This window comes from Lineus longissimus, chromosome 3 (assembly GCF_910592395.1).
Source record: "Lineus longissimus chromosome 3, tnLinLong1.2, whole genome shotgun sequence".
Classification (NCBI taxonomy): Eukaryota; Metazoa; Nemertea; class Pilidiophora; order Heteronemertea; family Lineidae; genus Lineus; species Lineus longissimus.
This window is the reverse complement of record NC_088310.1, coordinates 16,606,818-16,630,460: the sequence shown is the minus strand read 5'-3', so window position 1 is coordinate 16,630,460 and position 23,643 is coordinate 16,606,818. Positions and strand designations below refer to the sequence as shown.

General features: G+C 40.5%; 1 protein-coding gene across 2 annotated transcripts in view; it reads right to left on the bottom strand.

The window, feature by feature from the left end:
- Positions 1 to 23,643, bottom strand: part of LOC135484041 (uncharacterized) — a 132,150-nt gene that overhangs the window by 58,686 nt on the left and 49,821 nt on the right. The window contains exon 1 of one of the 2 annotated variants that reach the window (XM_064765104.1): positions 16,002 to 16,719. The exons of the other annotated variant lie outside the window; for it this stretch is intronic. Coding sequence (XP_064621174.1) covers positions 16,002 to 16,004 — 3 coding nt within the window. The 5' untranslated portion in view covers positions 16,005 to 16,719. Of the gene's footprint in view, positions 1 to 16,001; positions 16,720 to 23,643 lie in introns of those variants that run through there. 2 annotated transcript variants of the gene reach the window in all.

Sequence of the window (23,643 nt, the reverse complement as noted above, 5' to 3'; positions counted from 1 at the left end):
TGGTATTTTATTGACTACAATGGGTTTCCTGCAATTCCACCGAGACCAAGAACCGACTTGACGCACACTCACACAGTGATTTTCCAAATATACCCCAGCTATAAATCACTGCACAATATTGACAGGATGTCTTCAGTAAACAGTACCTGGAATGAGTTTTTCATGGCGGTGTGACAAGCAAATCAATCACGCTCATGCACCGCTCTAGACCATTGACAGGAAAATGGTAATTTATAAAATCGGTGAAGTCTGAATATGACATCAGAAGGTAAGAATTTCATGTGATTGATTATTGCCTAAGACGTAGGGTTTTTCTGTCTTCGTGGCTGGTGAGGACAGAGCATCAATGTCATTGGAGCTGCACGCAATAGGGCAATCAGTCAACTGAAATGGGACATACTCCTCAATCAGAAAAGCCCACAGCCACGAGATGAAAGGCGTCGGCATCTTTTTGTTTTTGTTCTGCTTTTTATCTGAGATCAGCAAGTTAAGCCGAGGCCCACTGCAGTGATCATGGACTGTGGCAGAGTGGTGGCTAGCATCAGTGGATTGAGGACTCGGGAGAAAGACGTCGATTTCACTCGAGAACGATTTTTCAAAATTTCATGGTCAATTTTAACGATTTTTCTGAATTAAGGGAAGCGCTTGCACACTTGATCTGACATCTGGGGTGATAATAGCTTGCGTCTACCAGTCAGCCAGAGGCTTTTTAGAAGTTAAATACTCTCATAGTTCATTTGGGGGTGCCACAGCCAGAAAAGTGGTGACTGAACTTCTACCCAAACTTGATTTTGCTCTGTTCTATAAAAACTGGTGACGGGATTGGAGATTTTGGGCTTAGCCAGTCACATTAACCAGTCTTGGATAATCTGGATGGATAGTAAACACCTCAAAAACACATCAAAAAGCTATTTAACTTTTCACCTAACTCACGGTAATTAAAGGATCATGGTTTATGGACGAAATATCCATTTGCAACTGTGATCCCCTGGTTTAAGAGAGTGAACTTTATGACGTGCATCGCAAGAGAAAGCTGGATTAGAGATGATGGAAGGTTCTGAAATGAAGTGTATCAGTTCTGGTTGAGGAGTCCGCTCCCGATTTAGCGATCAGCCGTGGTCGTTAACAGAAAACCAATTTATCCAGGCTAATTACCTCGGTGATTGACAACACTGTCAGGTTTTTCTGGTCGTTCTTTAACATTTTAAAGCTCGTTTAGAAGTACACATGGTACCCAGCATGACTTATCAAAGGTTTTATAATTTTGCTCATCAATGACAACAAGGAACGGGTCACCATCTGACTCATTCTTACACAAATTGAACAGGCAATTAGTGATAAAAGAAAAAGCATTTCGAACGAGGGGGGAATGGGTTACCTGTTCCAACATCCCGTAATAAAGTGGCCATATTCCTTCTCACAATACGAATTTTGATGAAATCCCAGATCCCGCTATAGATGCGCTTGACAATATTAATTTTTGTAAGAAAACTTTGGTTCAACTAACCTTCGAGGGCTATTTTGGGAAGCGATACGGTCATCCTGATAAGGTTGTTCAAGGGAAAATCCCGATTCCATGGTGCCATGTATTAAGCGAATCACATTAGTCAACAGCACCTCAATCCCGAATTCCTGATGAAATTATCCTCTATCCCGAACCTGATAGTCATTTTTGGGCAATCCTTGAGTCCCTAGACAGACCGTTCCCCCTTTAACACTTCTGATGATCTAATTCAGATTGATATAAGTTGCTCATCACAGCCTAGTCAATTTAGTGGCACTTCTACTAAACCATCACATATCAATAAATGGCACATGGCAAATAGTGGTATATTCAGTTCATGACACCACTTGCAACTCAGGTGTGATACTTTTAGTACCTTCACCTAACCAAATAACATTTCACCCCAAACAAGTTCACCTAATAACACCTATAGAAATTAATGGCCGGTTCTCCAAGTGGAAAATCCAATGTTATGGAAAATCAGTCAGATCATTCGATGTGAGTAATAGAGTTCCTCTACATGTGAGTGACGCACTGGAGCGGAACGTTGAAAGATTGATTGGTCCAGCATCAATGGAGACGTCTTCAGTGATGCTGCCAATCCAACAGGTTGATGATGAGGAGAGCAAATAGATAGCAATACATAAGAATTTTCATGTCTAATATTGTTTGTTACAGTAATTACCTAAAATGTCTATGAATGATTGACTTGGAAAAGGAGCAAGAACTTAAGACAACATATTTCATATTTTCTGACCATCATAATGTAAGACATTTCTTACATTTTAAACTAATAAAATTAGGGCCCCAAAATCAGGTTTTTTGAAAATCCATTTCTATTTTTGATTTTGTGAATTCTGTGAATAAACAGACACCTCAAAAGTCCCCTTTTTTTACTCGAAAACAACAAATTTAATTTCGAAAACAACAAATTCTGTGTTTTGAAAAGGCAAATCCATGCCAACTTTCCAATTTGTGGATTTTTGGGGGGCTATGGCCCTAACTAAGGTAGTACACATAGTCATTCAGCATGTTCAGTTGTTTTCATCAGCATTATTTTTGGGGCAACCTCATATTTTTGCACGAAAATGTCATGAAAATTTATCTTTTTGAAGTAATTGCAATCAATGAGTAACTCATCGAGATGGTGCATTAACTATTGGTTAGAAGATTGTTGGTCTTGAAAGCTGAGTCTTATGATCCAGCAAATTGATATGAATTTTTATTTCTGTTATGAAGTCAATAAAACGGTTGAGATTTGATTATTAACAAAATTGTGACAGATTGGATGCTGGATGATTATCCATCCTTGCTGTACCAAAAATGACCACACTGAAATTGAAAAAGTGTATATGTATGTGAGAAATGCACTAACTTCTCGGTCATATCAAAAACTAAGCGCAGAATCTCTTGATCAAGATCCGGGCCCTCTTATGTATAATCGTTGTTGGACCAGAAAGACCTGTTTCGGCAACAATGTGTTAACTCATCACCAGAAAGGTCTATTTGTTTGCACATTATTCCAGAGCAAATGACCATGTGTGTCTCATGAATACAAAGTGGCCACGTGAAATATATATAATGCCATCCTGGACATCAAGACTCAGTTATTGGCTATGTTTTCCTCTCTTGTGGTTTGATTAGCACGTGCTAATGAAACGCGAGGCAATTCACATGTGTTTCTATGTTTCCCTAATAACCCATTGATCCAGCCCGGATTCAATTAGAGGGTATCATTCAGCTTGGTAGACAGTCAGACGCAGTATCCGCGGCTGTTATCAGCCCCAAGTAATTAACTTGTAAAGAAGCTGGACCTGACCGAAGCAGAGATGGAGGGAATGATGCTATCCGTCATCAACATAGTTTCATTTCAGTCCAGAGTTCATGTGTATTTAGACAACAAAGCAACTGTTCCCGACAGATTCTATATTGCAGAGGAACATCAAGACTACGTATAGATCTTCATTACACTGAGAAGAAGTCCTTTTCCTGCAAAAAGTATTCTTCAAAGGAATCATTGCCAGGTAATATATTACCAGGCAGCTCCAACTCCTGACAAAAGGAAAGAACCCTGTTGCTTTTGTCTATGTCAAAGATGAGGTCACAGCCCCAGGGTTGACCACAGGCACCACCATTTTAGCTAGAAATTAAATCCTAAAGCAATTAGAACTCTTTCAAAACGAAGTATATGTCGATTTCAAGGGTGGGAGTTTGTTCCGTGTTTTCAAGAGACAGCCTACCAACTTTTAAATTGGCATTCACTTCATTTTGATGGAGTTCTAATTGCTTTACGATTAAAGCCCGAACCAAAATGGTGGGGCCTATTTTCAACCGTTAATTACTCTTCCAGTTTTTCAAGGAAACAAAACAAGCAAAAATTCTGGGAAATTTGTTACGAATTGTTAGACAAACGGCTACATTATTCCAGTCACACAGTTAATGACTCAGCCTACTTATTCGCTAATGATTTTTCTTTCACTGCCAGACAGATTTTCTTTTCTGGAACAACTTGAAGCAGAACACCACAACCCAATCGCAAAGATCTTGTTTTGCAGCTTAGAGGCATTGTTAGTTTTCGGCGGAATTGTTTACAAGCGCCTTCGATCACAGGTATTTAAACACCAGTAAGTAGATATGCCAATGCAAAGAAAATGTCAGGATATCTAGATCAGCGCACTCAATACCACAGTTGTAGCAACCTGCCAACCAGAATCCTGTGGTACTAAAAACCAGCCAAATTCCACCATTGCTGCAGAAATCTGGTACTTCTTTACGCTGAAAGTCCACTGAAAAAGCTGCAGATATTCTGATTCACTAATCAATTAGTAATGATCCGCGCACAAGCAATCTCAAGAGACACTTAAGCTGGTGAATCTTGCCGGAATTTTGTTTGTTTTGTTAATTGGATCTCGATTCCAACAGAAAGAATAACTCCTGCCTCTAAACGATGTCGAGATGAGGAAAACACTTTGCGCAGTTTCTGGATTTTTATAGAAATCACACACAGATTGGGAAAGGCAATTCTCAAGCGCAGTGGAAATGAGCATTTTAAATTACTCCGACCTGGGATTATAATCACTGCTCTGTGCCACAAAAAGGTCCCTTGTCTGCGGGTAAAACCGGTAATTGCTGCATTGCATCATTGGTGGAGGAATCTTTTGCTTCTTTACGCTGAAAGTCTAATGAAATAGCTGATATTCCAATTAATTAGTAATGATTTGTGTGCAAGCAATCTCAAGAGACACTTAACTGGTGAATCTTGTAGGATTTTTGTTTAATTGCTGTTTTGGGCGACAAAAAGATCCCTTGTTGCGGGTAAAACCGGAAATCATTGCGATGCGAATGTTGCTGCAATCGCCGATTGCAACGACCACCACAAACAAGAGATTTTTGTTGCATGCAATCATGATTGCAGCAGTCATAGTGCCGAGTATGTCAACCATAATTGAATAAAGGAAAGTCCTCCATATAATGGATAGTTGGTCGTCATTTATACTAGAGAGAATGTTACAACCGTTCTATGGAAGCCCGAAACATTCCATAACATTTAGACATTTTTTTCTCACTTCAGCATCCCCTTTCCAAACCCTGGATCCGTGCCTGGTATGCACTTCAAAACCGAGAGCAAACGCTCCGGAACTTCTCCAACAAAGAAGAGATGATCGGGAAATTGGAAATCTAAGCATTGGACAATGATGGAGAAAATACAAGATGTTTCGTAAAAACTAACTACTTATGTCATGTCATACATGATATATGATTGTCATTTTTTTCGTGCTTGGATGTTACAGCTCAACAAAATCCGTTGTGCCTTGGGAAATATCATATCAAGTGTTTTGTACTCGGGAGAATAGATGTTACAATATCTCACAGAATCACCCTGGAGAATCATTTCCCAAGATTACCGAGAACAGGCATTCCAACTTGCCGAGCTTGCCGGTTTGGAAAAGGAGGAAGCTCAGAGGAATCTTTTCAAAATGTTAGAGAAGATTGTGTTGTTGGAATCTTCCAATAAAATAATGTTTTGTTAATCTGGTAATAAGATTCTTCCACATGTACATGTAGCACGAATCGCATCACAGTTAGAGAAAGATGCACTGCAGGTTTGTCAATTGCAAATTATCAATACATTGACTAGTGCATGCACTACAAAGGAACTGGGTGGCTAATACTACAATCAAGATGTACAGACCGGGGGAGCTGGCGGTACGTACCCATAAGTCTTTGCGGTAGTCTCGCGCGTACCGGATATAACCCATCAAGCTTTTCTCCTTCAGAGAAATACTGCGTTGCGCTCAAGTGCCTTATAAGGCTGTGAACAAAATTAACGTTCGACCAATGAGAAAGCCACATTACCCTGCATACAAGGTTGGACGCGTGATCACTAAATGACAAGTAAAAATAGAATCAGACCACATGTTTCCATTTTACATTTTCTTGGGTGGTGAAAATGAACCTTCTCATTTCCTGTTAATCAAAGTCCAGCGCAAATCAGTAAGCTAGGCTCGGCCTGATGAACATGTGGACAATAAGGCCTACTATAAGGGTCCATTCAGAAACTCACGTATGACCTGATGATGCATCAGTTGCTTTGATACTGACTGAAGGCATTGTATTGCTCCTACAAGTTCCCTTTAATGCATATGATGTCTTCTTCTTCTTCTTCTTCTTCAATGTTCGCTCTGCACTTGGAGGGGTCATTCTCCTAGGAGTAATCCTCCTCCAAGGCGGGATGAGCGTATCCTGCGTGCCACTACGGTTAGGCGCCAATTGGGTTTATTGGCCTAGTGGTCCGACTTTGGCGAGAGAGATAGAGCCCACGCAAGCTACTCATGTTTCTCACTTGGTGGGGTCTTAGCTTGCCCTGGCATAGACACCAGGTACAAGGAACCTCGGTTTTGAGTCTCATTCGAAGGACTGTGAAGAGCCAGGAATTTTAGTTCCTTGAAAGCCATGCCGGTTCATCCAGACATACGATCCTGGGTTCTCCCCGGGATCGAACCTGGGCCCTATTGCGTGGTGGCCAGCAGTGTAAACCAATAGGCCATGAGGCTCCTTCCCATATGATGTCAAAATGTCCTAGTCACCAGATCGACACACGTTATTTTGGTAACTTTATCAACGAGTGCACATTTTGGCAGTTATTTTGTGATGCTGACATTTTCCCAGGTCTCATCCAGGCACCTCTAATGCACAGAAAGTTGGAGGTCCTGCCATGAATACACAAGATTTATATAAGATTCTCTGCAATCTGGAGAATTGATTCTCCAGGGTGAGAATGTCTTGTTTTTAATTAGATATTGAAATAAAGCTGAAGATGCAGAGTCTGAATTGGGAAGTATCAATCAATATTTGTCCTTTTCTTATTCTATCAAATTATTTTCTCATAGAAGTATAGACACAAGAAAACAGCCTCCAATTATGCAACTTTATGATACCATAGTATATTCTAATAAATTTGCAAATGTCAAGCATCTTAAAGGGGTTTGTATTCGTATGCATTAAGTATTCATTGTATTAACTGGAGGCTCAGGATCACCGTCGTTGTGCGTATATCCATCCTTCACCGCCGATAAACTCCCCCCTGATCGGCCGTCAGAAGGACTGTTACTCTATCGGTAGTCTCCCTGCATTCCCTTCCTTTCCCACGCGTCCATGTCGTGTAACACTAACATTACACTCACTCGTGGTTGTCGCACAAGACACGCACTGAAAGCCGTTGTAATTAAAGACCAGGTGTTCAGTGAGTAACGCTTCCAGGGATGCTGACCGGACCCAAGTGCACTGTGAATGTTGTACAGAAGAAGGGTAACCTGATCCCGAGGTTGGTACTATCAATTCAGGCCGTCATTCAATTACTTTGTGTCGAGCAATTTCATTCGCCACCCGTTTATGAGTGTGCGTCTGAGAGATTTCCCGCCCTATTGTGTCGGCGGTGAAAGGAGGAGACTTTAGGATTGACATTCACTGCCGGGAAGTCAGCATGTTTTCAATTGGAAATATCAGACGAGTGGTTGTCTTTCCCGGAAACCCACGAGACCGCAGGTAAGAACTTATTGACAATGTACATGATGTAAGAAAGTATTGAGAATGCACAAACTATTGAGAGAATGTATCATCTTACTTAGAATGAAAGAATTAGCCTGCGACATCATGTACGTTGATACGCCTAACTATCAGCAAACAAGGCAACTATTACCATTCACACACTGGTCTATCTGAAGGCACAAGCATTTTGACGCCAGCATAAAACAAGTCAAGTACCCCATGCACCAAATAAGTGATGTAAACTGAGGCTGTAATGACTTGGTCAGATGAAATATCAAGCCTCAGGGCAATCCCACAAGGGATTTTTCTAACAGACATGACAGAGCAATGCTCCATCATGGCCTCTGCTTGGAAGGATTTATATTCTCCCCACATCCGACAGGGAGACGACTGCTCTTTAGAGACTCAAGTCATCAGCAACATTATTGACAGTATTGATTTCTATACGGGAGGGAAACAGTCCAAGAATTGTCATGGTAATGCCTGGTGTTCGCAACGGAAATGATTTGCTCAAAAGTCTGAAATTACAAACTTTGGCGGAAATTTGAGATATTTCTCTTGTTACTGGTGTCAGAGAAATGCAGCTAATGTGTTGAATGCATAAGATATCCTCTGAATAGAGTACGACCTAGTACGTGGCCTATGGGGAGGTCGTTTTGCGGGAGGGAGGGGCATTATTCAAGAACTAAAGCAATGGGCGGCTTTTTATTGCAGTGTGTTTTTTCTTCTTCTGGTTCATCAGTTAACTAATTTTCTGAACATGTTTGATGCTTTATCAGCATCAAGGGGTCACAGGGTAGATCCATGGCTCCAGGAAGTGCCTTACTAATGCATCGTTCCACATGGAAAGAATCGACGTATGGAGAGGTAACTCAGGTCAAATCGGAGTCAACATCGGAAAAGCGTGATAATTCAGTCAGATTTTGAATTTTTCCTTTTTGAGCAATTTGTTGATGGAAATTACTTATGTAGAATAGGAGGTGACTGGGCAGCCAACAGCTGGGTAATTTTGCCCCTAATAATGTCAATGGTCCTTTAAAGGATTTTTGTGATCAATTTAGGAGATGACTTCGGACAAGAGACCTGATTCCCAGTGGCCTACCCCTATGTATAGGCAGGAATTAATGAAATTGAATTGCATTGGTAAGCTGTTGACTGTTCACCAATCAAACAAACTTCGGACACATGGACACATATCGCTGAAATCAATACCTTTTGTTTCCGGTCTGTTTGATCTCGTTACCTGCATCAGTTATATAGCGCAATTTACATTTGTTGACACTTCTGCGGCCGAGCAGGTTTATTAACTGGGTCATGGTGGTCATTGATCAAACTATCAGCTCCCAATCATAATCTGCCAATAATTGTTTCAATGTTCTGAGAATCGTTATGCAAGGAAGGTTGCTCTGTTTTTGTCAGATCAACCAAGACCACCACAATAGACTACCAAAAGCACTTATGGATTCATTATTACTGTCGTCAGAGAATTTGATAAGTGACCTAGTGCCACACCCAAGTAAACTACTCAGGTACGGAAGTGTAAAAAAATGTAAGCCCACTGCGCACTTACTAAATGCAGGAAATGAGATGACACAAATTTGAAACAAAAAATACCGAGCTAAGCTTACTGTTTTAGTGAATCTTTAATTGCAATAATCAGAGTTATTTAAAATCAAAAGTAAAGAATATTTTTTGTGACATCCAGTAGGCCCCTTATAATGGCAAGGGCTCAAAGATCCCACCCGATAAATTTTGCAGCAGAGAAGCATCTCATACAAATGGAGAAAGATGAATATTGGCCATGACAAGGCATGTTACTTTCTGTTAGAAGTGAGAAGGAACCCCAATCACCTCTGCAACTTCAAAGCCTTTAATCAGACATGCATCCTTCAGCCATGTCCTCACATCCCCTCACCAGACCTTTCAACCGACTCAGCATGATTGCCAGCCCAATCAAACAGAGACATACTGCTAACTCCATTTGGCAACAGACGACAGCAGGGAACAGTGAAGGTTAATACAATTTGTGCGACTACCAAAGACCCATTCGTGGTGGAGCGATTTGCATCAGTCTCCTTCAAAGGGATCTGGATGCTGAGTAGAAGTTGGCAACATCGATGAGGGTTCTCTTCCGAGGGCAATCACTAGTAGCTGTTGCTCAAACAAGATTAGGTAAACACATTTTGCAGCCAACCCTTCACACTCTCATCTGAGATTGGGATTCAGAGAGATCTTCTTTATAGTTAAATCACACAAGTTGAGGACGAGTTTGCCAACACTGATGTGAGTTCAGCATCCAAAAGTGTTTCTCTCTGATTCCGATTAACAGTGATGCCCGCTCTGACAAGTCACAGGCTTGTGATGTCAGATAACAAGATTAGGCAAACATTCATGTCATTATGTGACCAACATTTTTAAGTCGATTTATTTACCAAGTCATCTCAGCTTGTGATTTGGAGAGATCTTCAAGCAACATTACAGAAGTTTGCTAATACTGGTGTGAATTCAGCATCCAAAAGTGCTTCTCTTTGCAGCCAATCAATAGTGACGACTGCACAAACAAGTCACAGGCTTGTAATGTCAGATAACAAGACGAGACAAACATTTTTGTCATCATGTGATTAACATTTTTTAGCGCGCCAGTTTCTTTACAAAGTCATCTCAGTATGTGATTTGGAGAGATCTTCAAACAACATTACAGAAGTTGCATGAGTACAAGTTCACCACAAAACACTGATGCGAGTCCTGTATCCAAAGATGTTTCTCTCCGTGGCCAATTAACAGATACACCCGCTCTGACAAGTCACTGGAATAGAGTGTCTGATAACAAGATTAGGCAAACATTCTTGTGATTATGTGACCAACATTTTTCAGCCGATTTATTTCCAAAGTCATCTCAGCATGTGATTTGGAGAGATCTTCAAGCAAGTACAGAAGCTCGTTTGCTAACACTGGTGAGTGGTGTGAATTCAGCATCCAAAAGTGCTTCTCTTTGCGGCCAATCAATAGTGAAGACTGAACTGACGAGTCACAGGCTTGTAATGTCAGATATCAAGACGAGACGAAAATTTTTGTCATCACGTGACTAAATTTTTTTAGCGCACCGTTCTTGACATTGTCATCTTGGTATGTGATTTAGAGAGATCTTCAAGCAACATAATAGAAGTTTAGTACAAGTTCACCAAGACCGATGCGAGTTCAGCATCCAAAAGTGTTTCCAATCAATAGTGACAGTTGCGCTGACAAGTCAACGGCTTGTAAGTCAGATAACAAGATATAGCATAACAAAGTCTTTATGTGACCAACATTTTTCAGCCAAGTTCTTTACATACTCATCTTAGACATTAGACCGTAATTTGGAGAGATCGTCCTAAAAATACATATACAGTGGAACCTCCCTTAGCGGACACCTCTCTATTAAGCACAACCTCTCTATTAAGGAGACTAGTTTTGGTCCCAAATTGGTAGTTTCCTTTCAATTTGACCTCTCTAATTTGGACACCTCTCTATTAAGGACACCCTCGGGACTGACAATTGCTAGTGCTGGTTCTACTGTATACAGGAGATGCGCAGAATTTACCAATATTTATGTGGGTTCAGGATCAAAAGTGTAATCTCTGATGGGAAACAACAGTAGATTGTGTTCTGATAAGCACTCAGTTACAAGATCAGGCGAACACTCTTACAATAATCATACTGTATTTTTCAGCCAAAACTTGGAAGTGGGTACATTCTTATTGAGCAATGTATCAATGTACACACTTCAACAACGGACCATCTTCTGGCTGATGTGTCAACAAACTGGACTAAAACTGTATAGGGCGTTATAAGGTGATATCAACCCTCTGTAACCCACTGTAGCTTTGCTGAATCAGCAATGTGTCAGCAATCATTGTAGGTGAACTCAGCATGTTCTGCAGTGAAATATGTTATATTTTTTATGAGTGGTGTCAGTTGGGCTGGAGTTTTGTTCATAACGTACCTAGTTAAATATTGTTAACATGACATTTTCACAAGAATTTATTGATTATTCTGCTAAACACAAAAAAACGCAGAACACCACTGCACTCCAGAAACATTTTGCACAGGAAGGCAGAAAAAATCTGATGAAAATATTGATAACACAGAGTAATATGAACAATGTTCATTAAGCATATTCCCGATAATAAGCTGTCACTTGTGGCATTTTACCGAACTCATAATTCCTTGCTAATGACGTTCGTAACCGCAATTCTGGCCACAAAATGCCAATAACCAAGTTTAATTTTCAACGTAATGATTATTTGAGTTTAACGTGGTACAAGCCATGACTTGTACTCTTAAGCATCCAACATACCAGAGATTATCATCGCAGTGACCTGCAATAATTTTTATTGGATGGGTGACAAAGAATTGCTTGTCTGCAGATAAAACCTATCATCGCTGGCTTTGATATTTATTGCAGGTCATCATAACGGTGACTGATTCTTACTGCAGACATCAGCAATGAACATAGCAAATGGGAGATTTTGTTGCACGCAAAAACTATTGCAGGTGGCTGCAACAAAAATCTCTTCTTTACGGGGAAAAGAGTATAGCTGGTACTTTGAGGACCAGCATATTTTGTCGGTGTTCCAGCTGATGAGATAGTCTGGGAGCAGAGATGGTAATCTTGAATTGTTGTATCAATGTTTTTTTACTGTTGATTTTGGCAGCTGAGGGTCTCTACTTTCAGAAACTGCTTGATGACATGTTTGCCTTATCTTGTGTATCTGACATCAGAAGCCTGTGGCTGTGATTTGTCAGAGCTCGCATCGCTTATAATCTGAGATGGCCACCATTACATACAAATGACCATAACTCGCTACCTATTCAACCTAGAAAGCTGATTTTTATCTCCATACATAGGTTTTAGGGGTCAAGCTATCCATCAGAGCTAATTGCAAGGTTATATTAAAACAAGTGTTATGCCCAGGTCCCCCGTCGCTAAAGGGTGTTTGCACTGACAAGTGAACTCACGAGATTGCAGCACCTAAGGTAGCAGCCATCTTGGATTTTGATGCGGTGACCTACTTTTTGACATGTTTGATAGGGTTGTTACTAATTCCTATATGTACCCACACACAAAACTTGGCTTTGTTTGATAATACATAATATGTAATACGTCGCGGACTTCTCCATATATCACATTCACAAGTGCAGTTCAACAGGTAAAGCGGCAGCCATCTTGGATTTTGGCGTGTTGACCTAATTTTCGATAGGGTTGTTACTAATGTCTATACCTACCCACACACTAAATCTTCTCACACCGACTTCTCCATATATCAGGTTCACAAGGGCACTTGCAAGTTTTCAACAGGTAAGGCGGCAGCAGTTTTGGATTTTCATGCAGTGACCTAATTTTCAAGAGGGTTCTTACTTATGCCTATACGTACCCACACACCAAATTTGGCTTTGATACGTCGCTGGTATCGCGCTCACAAGTGGTTGGATGGATCGACGGACGGAGGGTATTTTCATGTCCCCCTTTCGCTCTGCTGAGTGACGGGGACAAAAAGGTTAAAATATGGACCAGATTACAAATAACCTGGCCAATGTGATTGAATGTAGTCATTGCTTTCACTGAACCGTATTAATGGTCCAACTTGAGGGTACGTCAAATATTCTCAATTGACCCGTTTCGCGTAAGCAGCGCGCAACTTTCGTCACTATCGTGTCACTAGTGTGCAACTTGCGTGTGGGTTATGTGTAAGTTGCACGTAACTTACACAAAGCAGAAGGCATGTCGATTGTGATTTGGACTGTACTTCCTTATTCGACGATGGTAGAAAAAAATCTAGACGTGGTATTTGTGCATCATCGGGATCATCCCAGTAAAGATTGATGAGCAGAAGAAGTGGAAACTTCAGGTGATAATGCAGCATTTAGTTGTGTTGCCAGGCAACAGGTGACAGATTTATAGGCACAAAGGGCTAATCCATCAATATATTCATAAACTTGGGTTTGAGAGGTGGATTTGTGTCAGGAAATTGAGAGTTCAGGTAAGATCATATTTCATTCAAGGGGTTTACGGAAGAGATATACGGAATGAAGTATCGTCCTTTTTAAAAATACTTCTTGTGGTCCAACATTTCTTTCACGCTGACGAAGTTGTACATCACAATACTGTCAACTGAAGTGGTGGATTTCACATGAGTCACATGGGACCCCCCTTTAAGTCAAAGAGCAACTATTTTTCAGGAAACTCTTAACAGAAAGCAAATCAATACTTTTAATTTTAGCAATCAGATGCGCAGAGCAGAAAATGCAATGAAATGGCCAGGGCCATTGTGCTCACCTCATGTGGAGGAAAGATGGATAAAGAGCATGGTATTGTGTCATGTAGTGTTAGGTTTGATGTAGGTCCAAGCAATTACAATTTCCCCAAAATGGCCAATTTACAGTACATTCGACCTCTGTGACCTTGAAAAGTAGGTCAAATCAAAGAAGACCCGGGTGACACATTGAATGGTTGTTAGAATCAGATGTACCTATGATATAAAATTGGTGCCAATCAGGCAAGTCATTACTAGGAATAATGGCATTTTGAAGAATTTCGAATTTGGCCCCCTCCCTGGAGGCCAAACGGCAAATCAGATCGCACCAAACTTCGGTACCTGAGATCACCTGACCAAGGGGTACATGTGTACTTAATTTGTGATCAATAGTCATTGCAGTTAAGAAACGTGCCATAGTTACGGCCTGACGGCGAATTTACGCCATTTGACCTCTGTGACCTTGACAAGAAGATCAAATTAAAAACCTGTGTGACATATACTGTATGGTGGTTAGATGTACCCATGATATCAAATTGGTGGCAATCGGGCAAGAAGTTAAGGAATAATCACATTTTTAAGGTTTTTGGATTTTTCCCCCTGGTGGTCAAGTGGTGAATCATATTGGACCAAACTTCGGTCCCTGAGATCACCTGACTAAGGGGTAAATGTGTACCAAATTTGGTATCAATAGTCATTGCAGTTTAGAAACGTGCCATCGTTACATCCTAACGGCCAATTTACACCATTTGACCTCTGTGACCTTGAAAAGGAGGTCAAATCAAAAACCCGGAGGATATATGATGCACCTTTGCTAGAAGTACCTACCATATTTTTTTCAAAATTTCCCGACTACTATTAAGGGAGATATTGCATATTTTCACTTTTAACGTTTGGCCCCCTGGTGGCCAAACCATGAAACGAATCGGACCGAAACTTGGTCTCCAAGGTGTCATTACATAAAGGTACATGTGTACCAAGTTTCAACTCAATAGCTCTAACAGTTACGAAACGTGCCCTGCTAACGGACGACGGACGACGACGGACGACGACGACGACGACGACGACGACGACGACGACGACGACGACGACGACGACGGACGACGGACGCCACGGTATGGGATAAGCTCACCTCTGCTAAGAGGTGAGCTAAAAAACCATACCACTGTTGAACATGTCAAATGGTTTAGCAATTTCAATAATTTGCCTAAATATGGTAAAATATTTCCTGCTACTTAGAACCCTTTGAACCCTATAGCAGCCTGTACCTTATGAACCTTAACAGGCATTTATCACCCTCACTGGTGATAGGAAAAATATTCTCTTGTTATAGTAACTGTAGCAAAAGCAACAATTAGTTCTCTCAATTACACAAATACTCAAACTGGTAATATTCGTGAAGCCAAAAGTTTGCAAATTTTTTTAAACGGCCAACCTCGGCATAAGATGTGTTGGTTTTTTGTCCAAAAATGGCTTCCAGCAGGACCGCAACTTCTCAAAACAGGATTAAAGAAAACACTTTGAACTGCACTAAATAATGCACTAGAACGGGGTAAACCTTTAGGCTGCCTAAAATTCACAAGCCATGCCAAAACTGCCTTCCAACAACGGTGAAAATCGTTATCAGAGAACGGCATCAGTGTAATACTACAAGTGGTGGTGCATGGTGTCAAATTGGCACATTATCCTCCCGGCTAGGTAAATATCATGCCCCAGTTGTCCCTTTAAATTCCATGTTTGCAGCCAAAATTTAATGGCTGATGCTTGAAATTCTAGCAAGTTTAACAAGTTTAATGTTTGCTTTGCCTCCCAAATTGCGAAAATCATGGCAATAAAACTGTCACGATTATTACCCGGCAGTTTTGTGCCTGGTAATCTGAGTTGGCTTGTCAATCATGATCATTATAGTTTTTTCTTCATTGGCAGTGCTGGTGGTGTGATGATGGTGGTGAAACATGGTAAAAAAATAAAGAACCGACAATTTTCTTGATTCTCAAAACATGATCAGGGTGTTAAAACATATTTATTTCCTTTTCTTATGGCATTTTTTCCATGCTAAATTCTGACAGTGCTCTGCCTTTCTTATCATTGAGACGCCCTGTGTATAACCGAAAGGAAATAACGAAGATAAAATGTGGGCAAACGATGACACTTACCATGGATGAATCAGAAACACACCAATATTTCCTTAGTGAACAATATCCACCATTATCTCCTTGTCATTGCTCATACACACGCCTGTATCACTAAATCCGAAGCATCTCGAATAGGAGATTTCCAAATTATAAACAACCCCCAGCATGCCATCAATTTATTCCACACATGTCTGGCGAACACTTCACATTAAATGACTTCCTGTTAGTTTGCCAGATGGAATTCTTAATAGACCAGTGTGAATGGAAGTTTCTTAAAGCCTCTTCGTGTCCAACTTATGCACATTCACTAGACCATCAGTGTCCAAATTATGATGGATTTCTTCATCTTCCTCCTATTCCTTCAATCAAAAATGTTCTTTACGAAGTAATTAATCCAGGCACAGGGGTATAAGTCTACTATTTATCTCTGGAGCATGAGACTGTCAGCAAATATGACTTCACTTAAGTCAACTGGAAGCACCTTCCACTTCGATACATGAGCGAGTGAAATGCACTTTTGAGTGGTTTAGACCCAATACAATTCAATATCAGCTGCATCTAGGTAAAGCATCTAAACCAATGCTACACTCCTTGAACCCAATCCTTACGTCAGAGCATAAAACATTCTTACAGTTGCGAATTATCTCCAGATCAAGATCATGTTGACAAAGCGGTAAGTCACCTTCAGTTGAATAGATGAAACGACGAAATATACTTCAGCTACAGATTTGTAGCCTTGTTGTAAATGCAAATTGTAAACAACTCGACAAAGGATGCAACCTAGCAAACTAACACAATGACGTAAAGAAAAAAAAACCTCTCCACTTATTCTTTACGGGCATCCACTAAAGGTCAACAAAGACTATTATATAATTGGCAAAAATCGCTTTTGCATTTTCCAATAATGGTATAAATGAGTCAACAGGTTTTCTTGGAGGCTAGCTGTCACTTGAAACTTGTACTGCCTGGCCTCCCCGAGCCATTGAGCATAGCTAATTTGACAGGAGAAGGGGCATCATGTCCACATATTGGCAATAGTCTTGCTATTTCTCTAGTCTTGTCTAGTGTTACAGCTGGAAATCAGAGTAGCAAGGTCCGATGTAGAGCAAATGAGAGAGAGAATAACATGGTCAGATAAAGTGCAAACAAGGGAAATTAACATGGTCAGATGGAGAGCAAACAAGGGAAAGTAACATGGTCAGATGAAGAGCAAACAAGGGAAAGAAACATAGTCAGATGGAGAGCAAACGAGGGAAAGTAACATGGTCAGATGGAGAGCAAACGAGGGAAAGTAACATGGTCCGATGGAGAGCAAACGAGGGAAAGTAACATGGTCAGATGGAGAGCAAACGAGGGAAAGTAACATGGTCAGATGGAGAGCAAACGAGGGAAAGTAACATGGTCCGATGGAGAGCAAACGAGGAAAAGTAACATGGTCAGATGGAGAGCAAACGAGGGAAAGTAACATGGTCCGATGGAGAGCAAACAAGGGAAATTAACATGGTCAGATGGAGAGCAAACAAGGGAAAGTAACATGGTCAGATGAAGAGCAAACAAGGGAAAGAAACATAGTCAGATGGAGAGCAAACGAGGGAAAGTACCATGGTCAGATGGAGAGCAAACGAGGGAAAGTAACATGGTCCGATGGAGAGCAAACGAGGGAAAGTAACATGGTCAGATGAAGAGCAAACGAGGGAAAGTAACATGGTCCGATGGAGAGCAAACAAGGGAAATTAACATGGTCAGATGGAGAGCAAACAAGGGAAAGTAACATGGTCAGATGAAGAGCAAACAAGGGAAAGAAACATAGTCAGATGGAGAGCAAACGAAAGAAAGTACCATGGTCAGATGGAGAGCAAACGAGGGAAAGTAACATGGTCCGATGGAGAGCAAACGAGGGAAAGTAACATGGTCCGATGGAGAGCAAACGAGGGAAAGTAACATGGTCAGATGGAGAGCAAACGAGGGAAAGTAACATGGTCAGATGGAGAGCAAACGAGGGAAAGTGACATGGTCAGATCAATATCAAATGAGGGAAAGTGACATGGTCAGATAGATATCAAATGAGGGAAAGTAACATGGTCAGATGATGAGCAAACGAGGGAAAGTAACATGGTCAGATGGTGAGCAAAGGAGGGAAAGTAACATGGTCAGAAGGAGCGTAGGTGAGGGGAAGAAACATGAAGTTTACCAATGACAGCTGGTTTGTGTTGTTCTATCGGATGCTGATGTGATGAAAGTTACCAGGCGTAATAATACTCTTGTGCTACCTACACTTAAATGATGAAACTAGGAAATGTGTTGTTGGATAATGATCTGCTCACAGCTGTGGCTGACACGTACAACAATTTTCTTATATTGTTTGCAGAGGCAGAACCAATCATGGTTGAATAGAAGCTGCTGATCACTACTCTCTGGATAAGACTGAGGTGAATGTCCGACCACGGCACATCAAGACAGCACATGATTTCAAAGAGACAGACAAGACAAGACACAGCACACTAGATTATTCCAATGTGAAAGACAAGACACAGAACATCAGATGATTCCGACACAGAACATCAGATCATTCCAATGAGAAAGACAAGACACATCAGATGATTCCAATGAGAAATGCGAGACACAGCACATCAGATGATTCCAATGAGAAAGACAAGACACAGCACATCAGATGATTCCAATGAGAAAGACAAGACACAGAACATCAGATGATTCCAATGAGAAAGACAAGACACAGCACATCCGATGATTCCAATGAGAAAGACAAGACACATCCAATGATTCCAATGAGAAATACAATACACTGCACATCAGATGATTCCAATGAGAAAGACATGACCCATCACATCAGATGATTCCAATGAGAAAGACAATACACAGCACATCAGATGATTCCAATGAGAAAGACAATACACAGCACATCAGATGATTCCAATGAGAAAGACATGACATAGCCTTCAAAGAATCATGGTTAGATGTATACTTGATCCCTTGATACATAACCGGTGAATACCAACAGCCTGATTCCTTAAACCACATCTCACTTCTTGCCAGAACACCTCGAAGCGCTGCATGCCAATAACAATCCTCACTGTTCTTTCTAGAAGACGTTTAGGGCCAGGCTAGTTTATCAGCCCGACACATGATCATGGGTATAACTCAACCGTGAATTCACGCCGTCGCTCAAGCAATAATTTTGGCTGACAAGAGCTCAAACTGAGCAAACTGGGACTTCCAAATGAGAATGAAGGGGAATTGCATTTTATCCTTGCACTTGTCACGACTTCATAATGTGATTTTTGTTGCATGCGATAATTATAGCACATGCTGCAACAAACATATCAACGTCCCTCCCTTAAGCAACTTCTTAACATTTACTGTTTGATGTTTATTACATGTGCTATGAATACGACGTGCTTAATTTTTATGTACGATAATTTTCATGAGCAGCTTGCTCAATTCACATATAAAGCAGCTTTCAAGAGAAGCTTGCTTTATTTCACATGTAAAGCAGCTTTAAAGAGTAGCTTGCTTAATTTCACATGTGGAGCAACTTTCAAAAGTAACTTGCTTTATTTCACATATTACAGAAGCTTTCAAAAGTAAATTGTGTAGTTTGCTAAGTAGTCTATCTTCACGTGGGAGTGTTAGCTGCTAATTGCTTGGAGTACTTTTTAATTACTTTGGCTTCCCTAAGGAAATTTTTCCAATATTTCAGCTCTTGATAGTTATTTCTTATCATTGAGCATGCACAACTCCTGATGCGAAAAACCCTTTCATGCCACACAAGTACAAGCTGAGGCCTTACATCAAACCCTACTAAGATGCGACATCACTGTCGTCACAGGGGAAGGGGGTTGATGTCATTGTGTAGATTTTTGCCTGTGTGCAGTGTGTGTCGCCATGCATTGATCTGCACAAAATTGATCTCAGCACAGAGGACACACTCTGTTTTTTAAATTTTCCACTTTATCTGTTATTTAATGACGGGAACTGCGACTGTAGAATGGAAGGAGAAGGTGACGGTGCAGCAACAGCTTGGTAGTAATGCAATTGGTCCTTTAAGGAGACATTGATATCTTTTCAGGAAAGGATTTATAAACCAGAATATATTATGAATGAATAACATACGGCGTCACCATCAAATGAACATCGATTTTTTACTGCAGAGAACAAGTCTTGGTGTAACAACCTCCTTTTCAAATCATAGTAAAGCCTCGTTATTTTTACCTAAGTTGGGGCGACACACCAACCTGTATTAGAACCTCATCATTAATAGGAAAGGCCAGGAAGAAAAAAAAATGGGAATGATTATGGCTGGTGGCAAGTATAATTACTGGCTACATGAATTATTAGCCAAATTCATGATGTAACATGCCCCTACTTGAGTATAGCTTCAAGTGTATTTCCAGCTAGAAAAAGACTGCAGATCACTGTGTTTCTTCCCCTTGGCACTCACTGGGAGAGAAGCATGTCCGCTCCAAGCAAAGCTTGTCATTAGAATGTTGCATGTTTTTCTCCGCTCGGCTTTTGAAGATCTAACAGTTAACCCATGTAGGCCAGTTAATTGGAGATTGGTGGAGCAAGTGATACACATCCATTGTGAGGATGTAAGATTAATCACAGCGAAGAATCTAGTACCACTGGTATTCCGACTGGGGTGACGTCACTGATCATGTAAATACCCATACAATTCATTCTGCTTTGGAATGGTCACGGGAGTGTAGTGGGTCTTCGCCGCACGTGAATAAAAGATACAGGGATATGGACGAGTTCGACCAATTAGGTGGAGGCCCAGACACATTGATATGTGAGAGATTTTAGTAAGAATTGTTTCTTCCCCCCCCCCCCCCCGACTTGACAGCTGTGGCATGTTTTATGCTGTGGGAAACTTACTCTTTTTCCCATCTCTGAACCCTGGCATATGGAACATGCATCTGTCGTCACAATGATTGTGCACAAGATAACTTTATTTCTTCCAAATACTTTATTGCATGCCAATAGTGCATCAACTAATTAATGCAACCATGAACTGAATACCTGGGGCGTAGCTAGCATTTCGGCCTGGAGGGAGGCAAAAGGCTCTTGAGGGGGGAACAATACAACACTTTTGAGAAAAAAATCCTCGCTAACTATGCCAGAGTACAAAATACCAAAAATTTAAAGTTTTTGGTTTCCAGTCTGAGGTTATCATCTGATTTCACAATTGAAGCAGACCTCAGATGAGCTAACTAATTAGCCCTACAATCCTTTTTCTGACCAGTACCCATTCATAAACCTAGGTGGAAATGGTGTAGTGAGGCAAGTTAGACAAAGAGCCTACCTTAAAGGGAACTGGAACCGCCGAGCGATTTATTCAACTTTTCGACTTTCACCGCCCGAGAAAGTCAAACTTCCAACTTCCTATTCGAGTTCAGATTTGTAGCTCCGCCCCCAGTGCCTGAGCATGCGCAGTTCAATTTGTTATTATTGAGAATCATGTGAGAATCACGTGAGTCACGCGATCTTTCATTCATGAGTTTTCGTAGTAAATTCCATAGTAGTGACGTCACTCAATGATTGACAGCTAGGCGCCATGTTTCATTCATGCCTCGTTCTGATCACCCGATACGCGGGAAATGAAAACGAGGTCATACGAACTGGCTTGGCGGTTTCAGTTCCCTTTAAGTCTCATAACGACTTAAGTCACACTTCAAATGAACCATATGCACGCCAGCACTCTACACCATTCTTTGCACTTGTTAGTATGATAAAAAACATATATATATATTGCGGTGTTCAAACCAAGGACAGGACCTCTTAACAGCCAGCAGAGATTCCGAGCTAACAATTAAAATCGCTCCTAGCTATCATAACCAAATGGGCTATTTCTTCTCAGACGTTAGAGAGTTATGGATAAAAAGGTCTTAAACTTATCAAAATAAATACTGCCTACCTACCAAAAATATGCATTTCTACTAAAATCTGTGGGCATCCTTGCAAATTGCAAATCTATGCTACTTCCTTGTGCAATAATGGAGAAAGAAATATGATTCAAAGCTAATTCTAGATTTGTTCATAAAAAATAACACAGTTTTCAAAAATTCAGTTCGGTTGTGCCAGACTTCATTATTTTGAGGAACAAACACGATGCTGCCAATATACCAACAAAAACATCTTTTTCTTGCAAGGTGACCTTGCATTGCTTTAGGTGCAGGGTGAGGGCGACCTACAGAAATCACGAAAGACAACCAGGCTTAAGTGATGGGCAATGGTAAAATTCAAACTGACAGACCAATGCCTTGGAAACTTTTAACAGTAAATTCAATTTAGCAAATGATAATACTGATTGACTTTAATTGAAACTCAAAATGACTATCTCAACAAAACTGAAAGTGTCACTAGCATCTTATTTCCAATTAAACCGCTGATTTGAATACTGTCAAATCTCCTTTTTTGTATGCCGATTTCATCTCTGAGGTAACTTTGAAATCTCTGAAAGGATTTGGCTGCAAACAAATCAGATTCTTGATGGAAATGCTTTCAAATGAAGAAAACCAAGCTCATATTCAGGTTTTTAGTTCACATTGTTGAAGCTGATATTCAATGCATACTGACATAAGAAGAAATAATCAAATTCAACCTCAAATTTTTTAACCAACGAACCAACAAATACCTCCAAAAGCTACACTCACACGACAGACAAAGAGACAAATAACAGTGATAAGTGTAATTTTGTCAATTGTGTGACGAAAACAAACACACTGTTCTGAACCTAGACATTGGGTGATATGAATAAAGACTAGTAAATGCTTTTACTTCAGTTTTGTACAGAAAGGCTTAGTGTAAATGTACATGGGGTTTTCAGTAAAAGCAATTGCTAGTCTTTATTCATATCACCCAACATTTTTAGATATTAAACATCCCACTGTGTGTACGTGATGCAAAACATTTCGTCAATGACGGCGCTTGTTGAAAGGTGAAATTACGTATCCCATAGTTTTTGACACGATTGTGTCATGTTGACTGTCGTGCATGGTAAACGCTGAAACAATTAAAAATATTTTGATAACAATTTCGTCACATTCATTGTCATTTTGTCTGTTTTGTGCATGTAGCTTAGTAACCACATTTCCTCAAACTCCGGTTGAAAACTACTGATGGGAAACACTGGTGTCTGTCCAAATCCCCACACTGATTATAGTCTGTAAATGTCGTGCTTCAGTGACTAACATTACTGTCTCATGACAGCAGCTGTCGGTTATCACATGATCCGCTGAAAACAATATCATTTAGATACCGGTACATTTGACTTTGTTATGAATTTGTTGATACGTATGTTTGTGTCACAGGAATATTGATTGACCATGTGGGTGTGCAAGGTCAAAGCATATTAAGTAGCTTTTATGTACATACTCTCAACTCGGCTCTATAAGACCAGATCATACAATTATTGCCCGCCCAATACATGTTAATCATACATGTAGGATTACCCAAAATCATGATTCCAACCAATGAGGTCTGACGAGAATTTTTATGGGCCTAACACCCCTAACCTGGATGAATATCATTATGAATAAACATCATAAATGTGGTATTCGGCGGTATTATCAACCTGGTCTTATAGAGCCGAGTTGAGAGTATATTAAACTTCCTTTTATAATATTTATTTTGTGTATTGGTT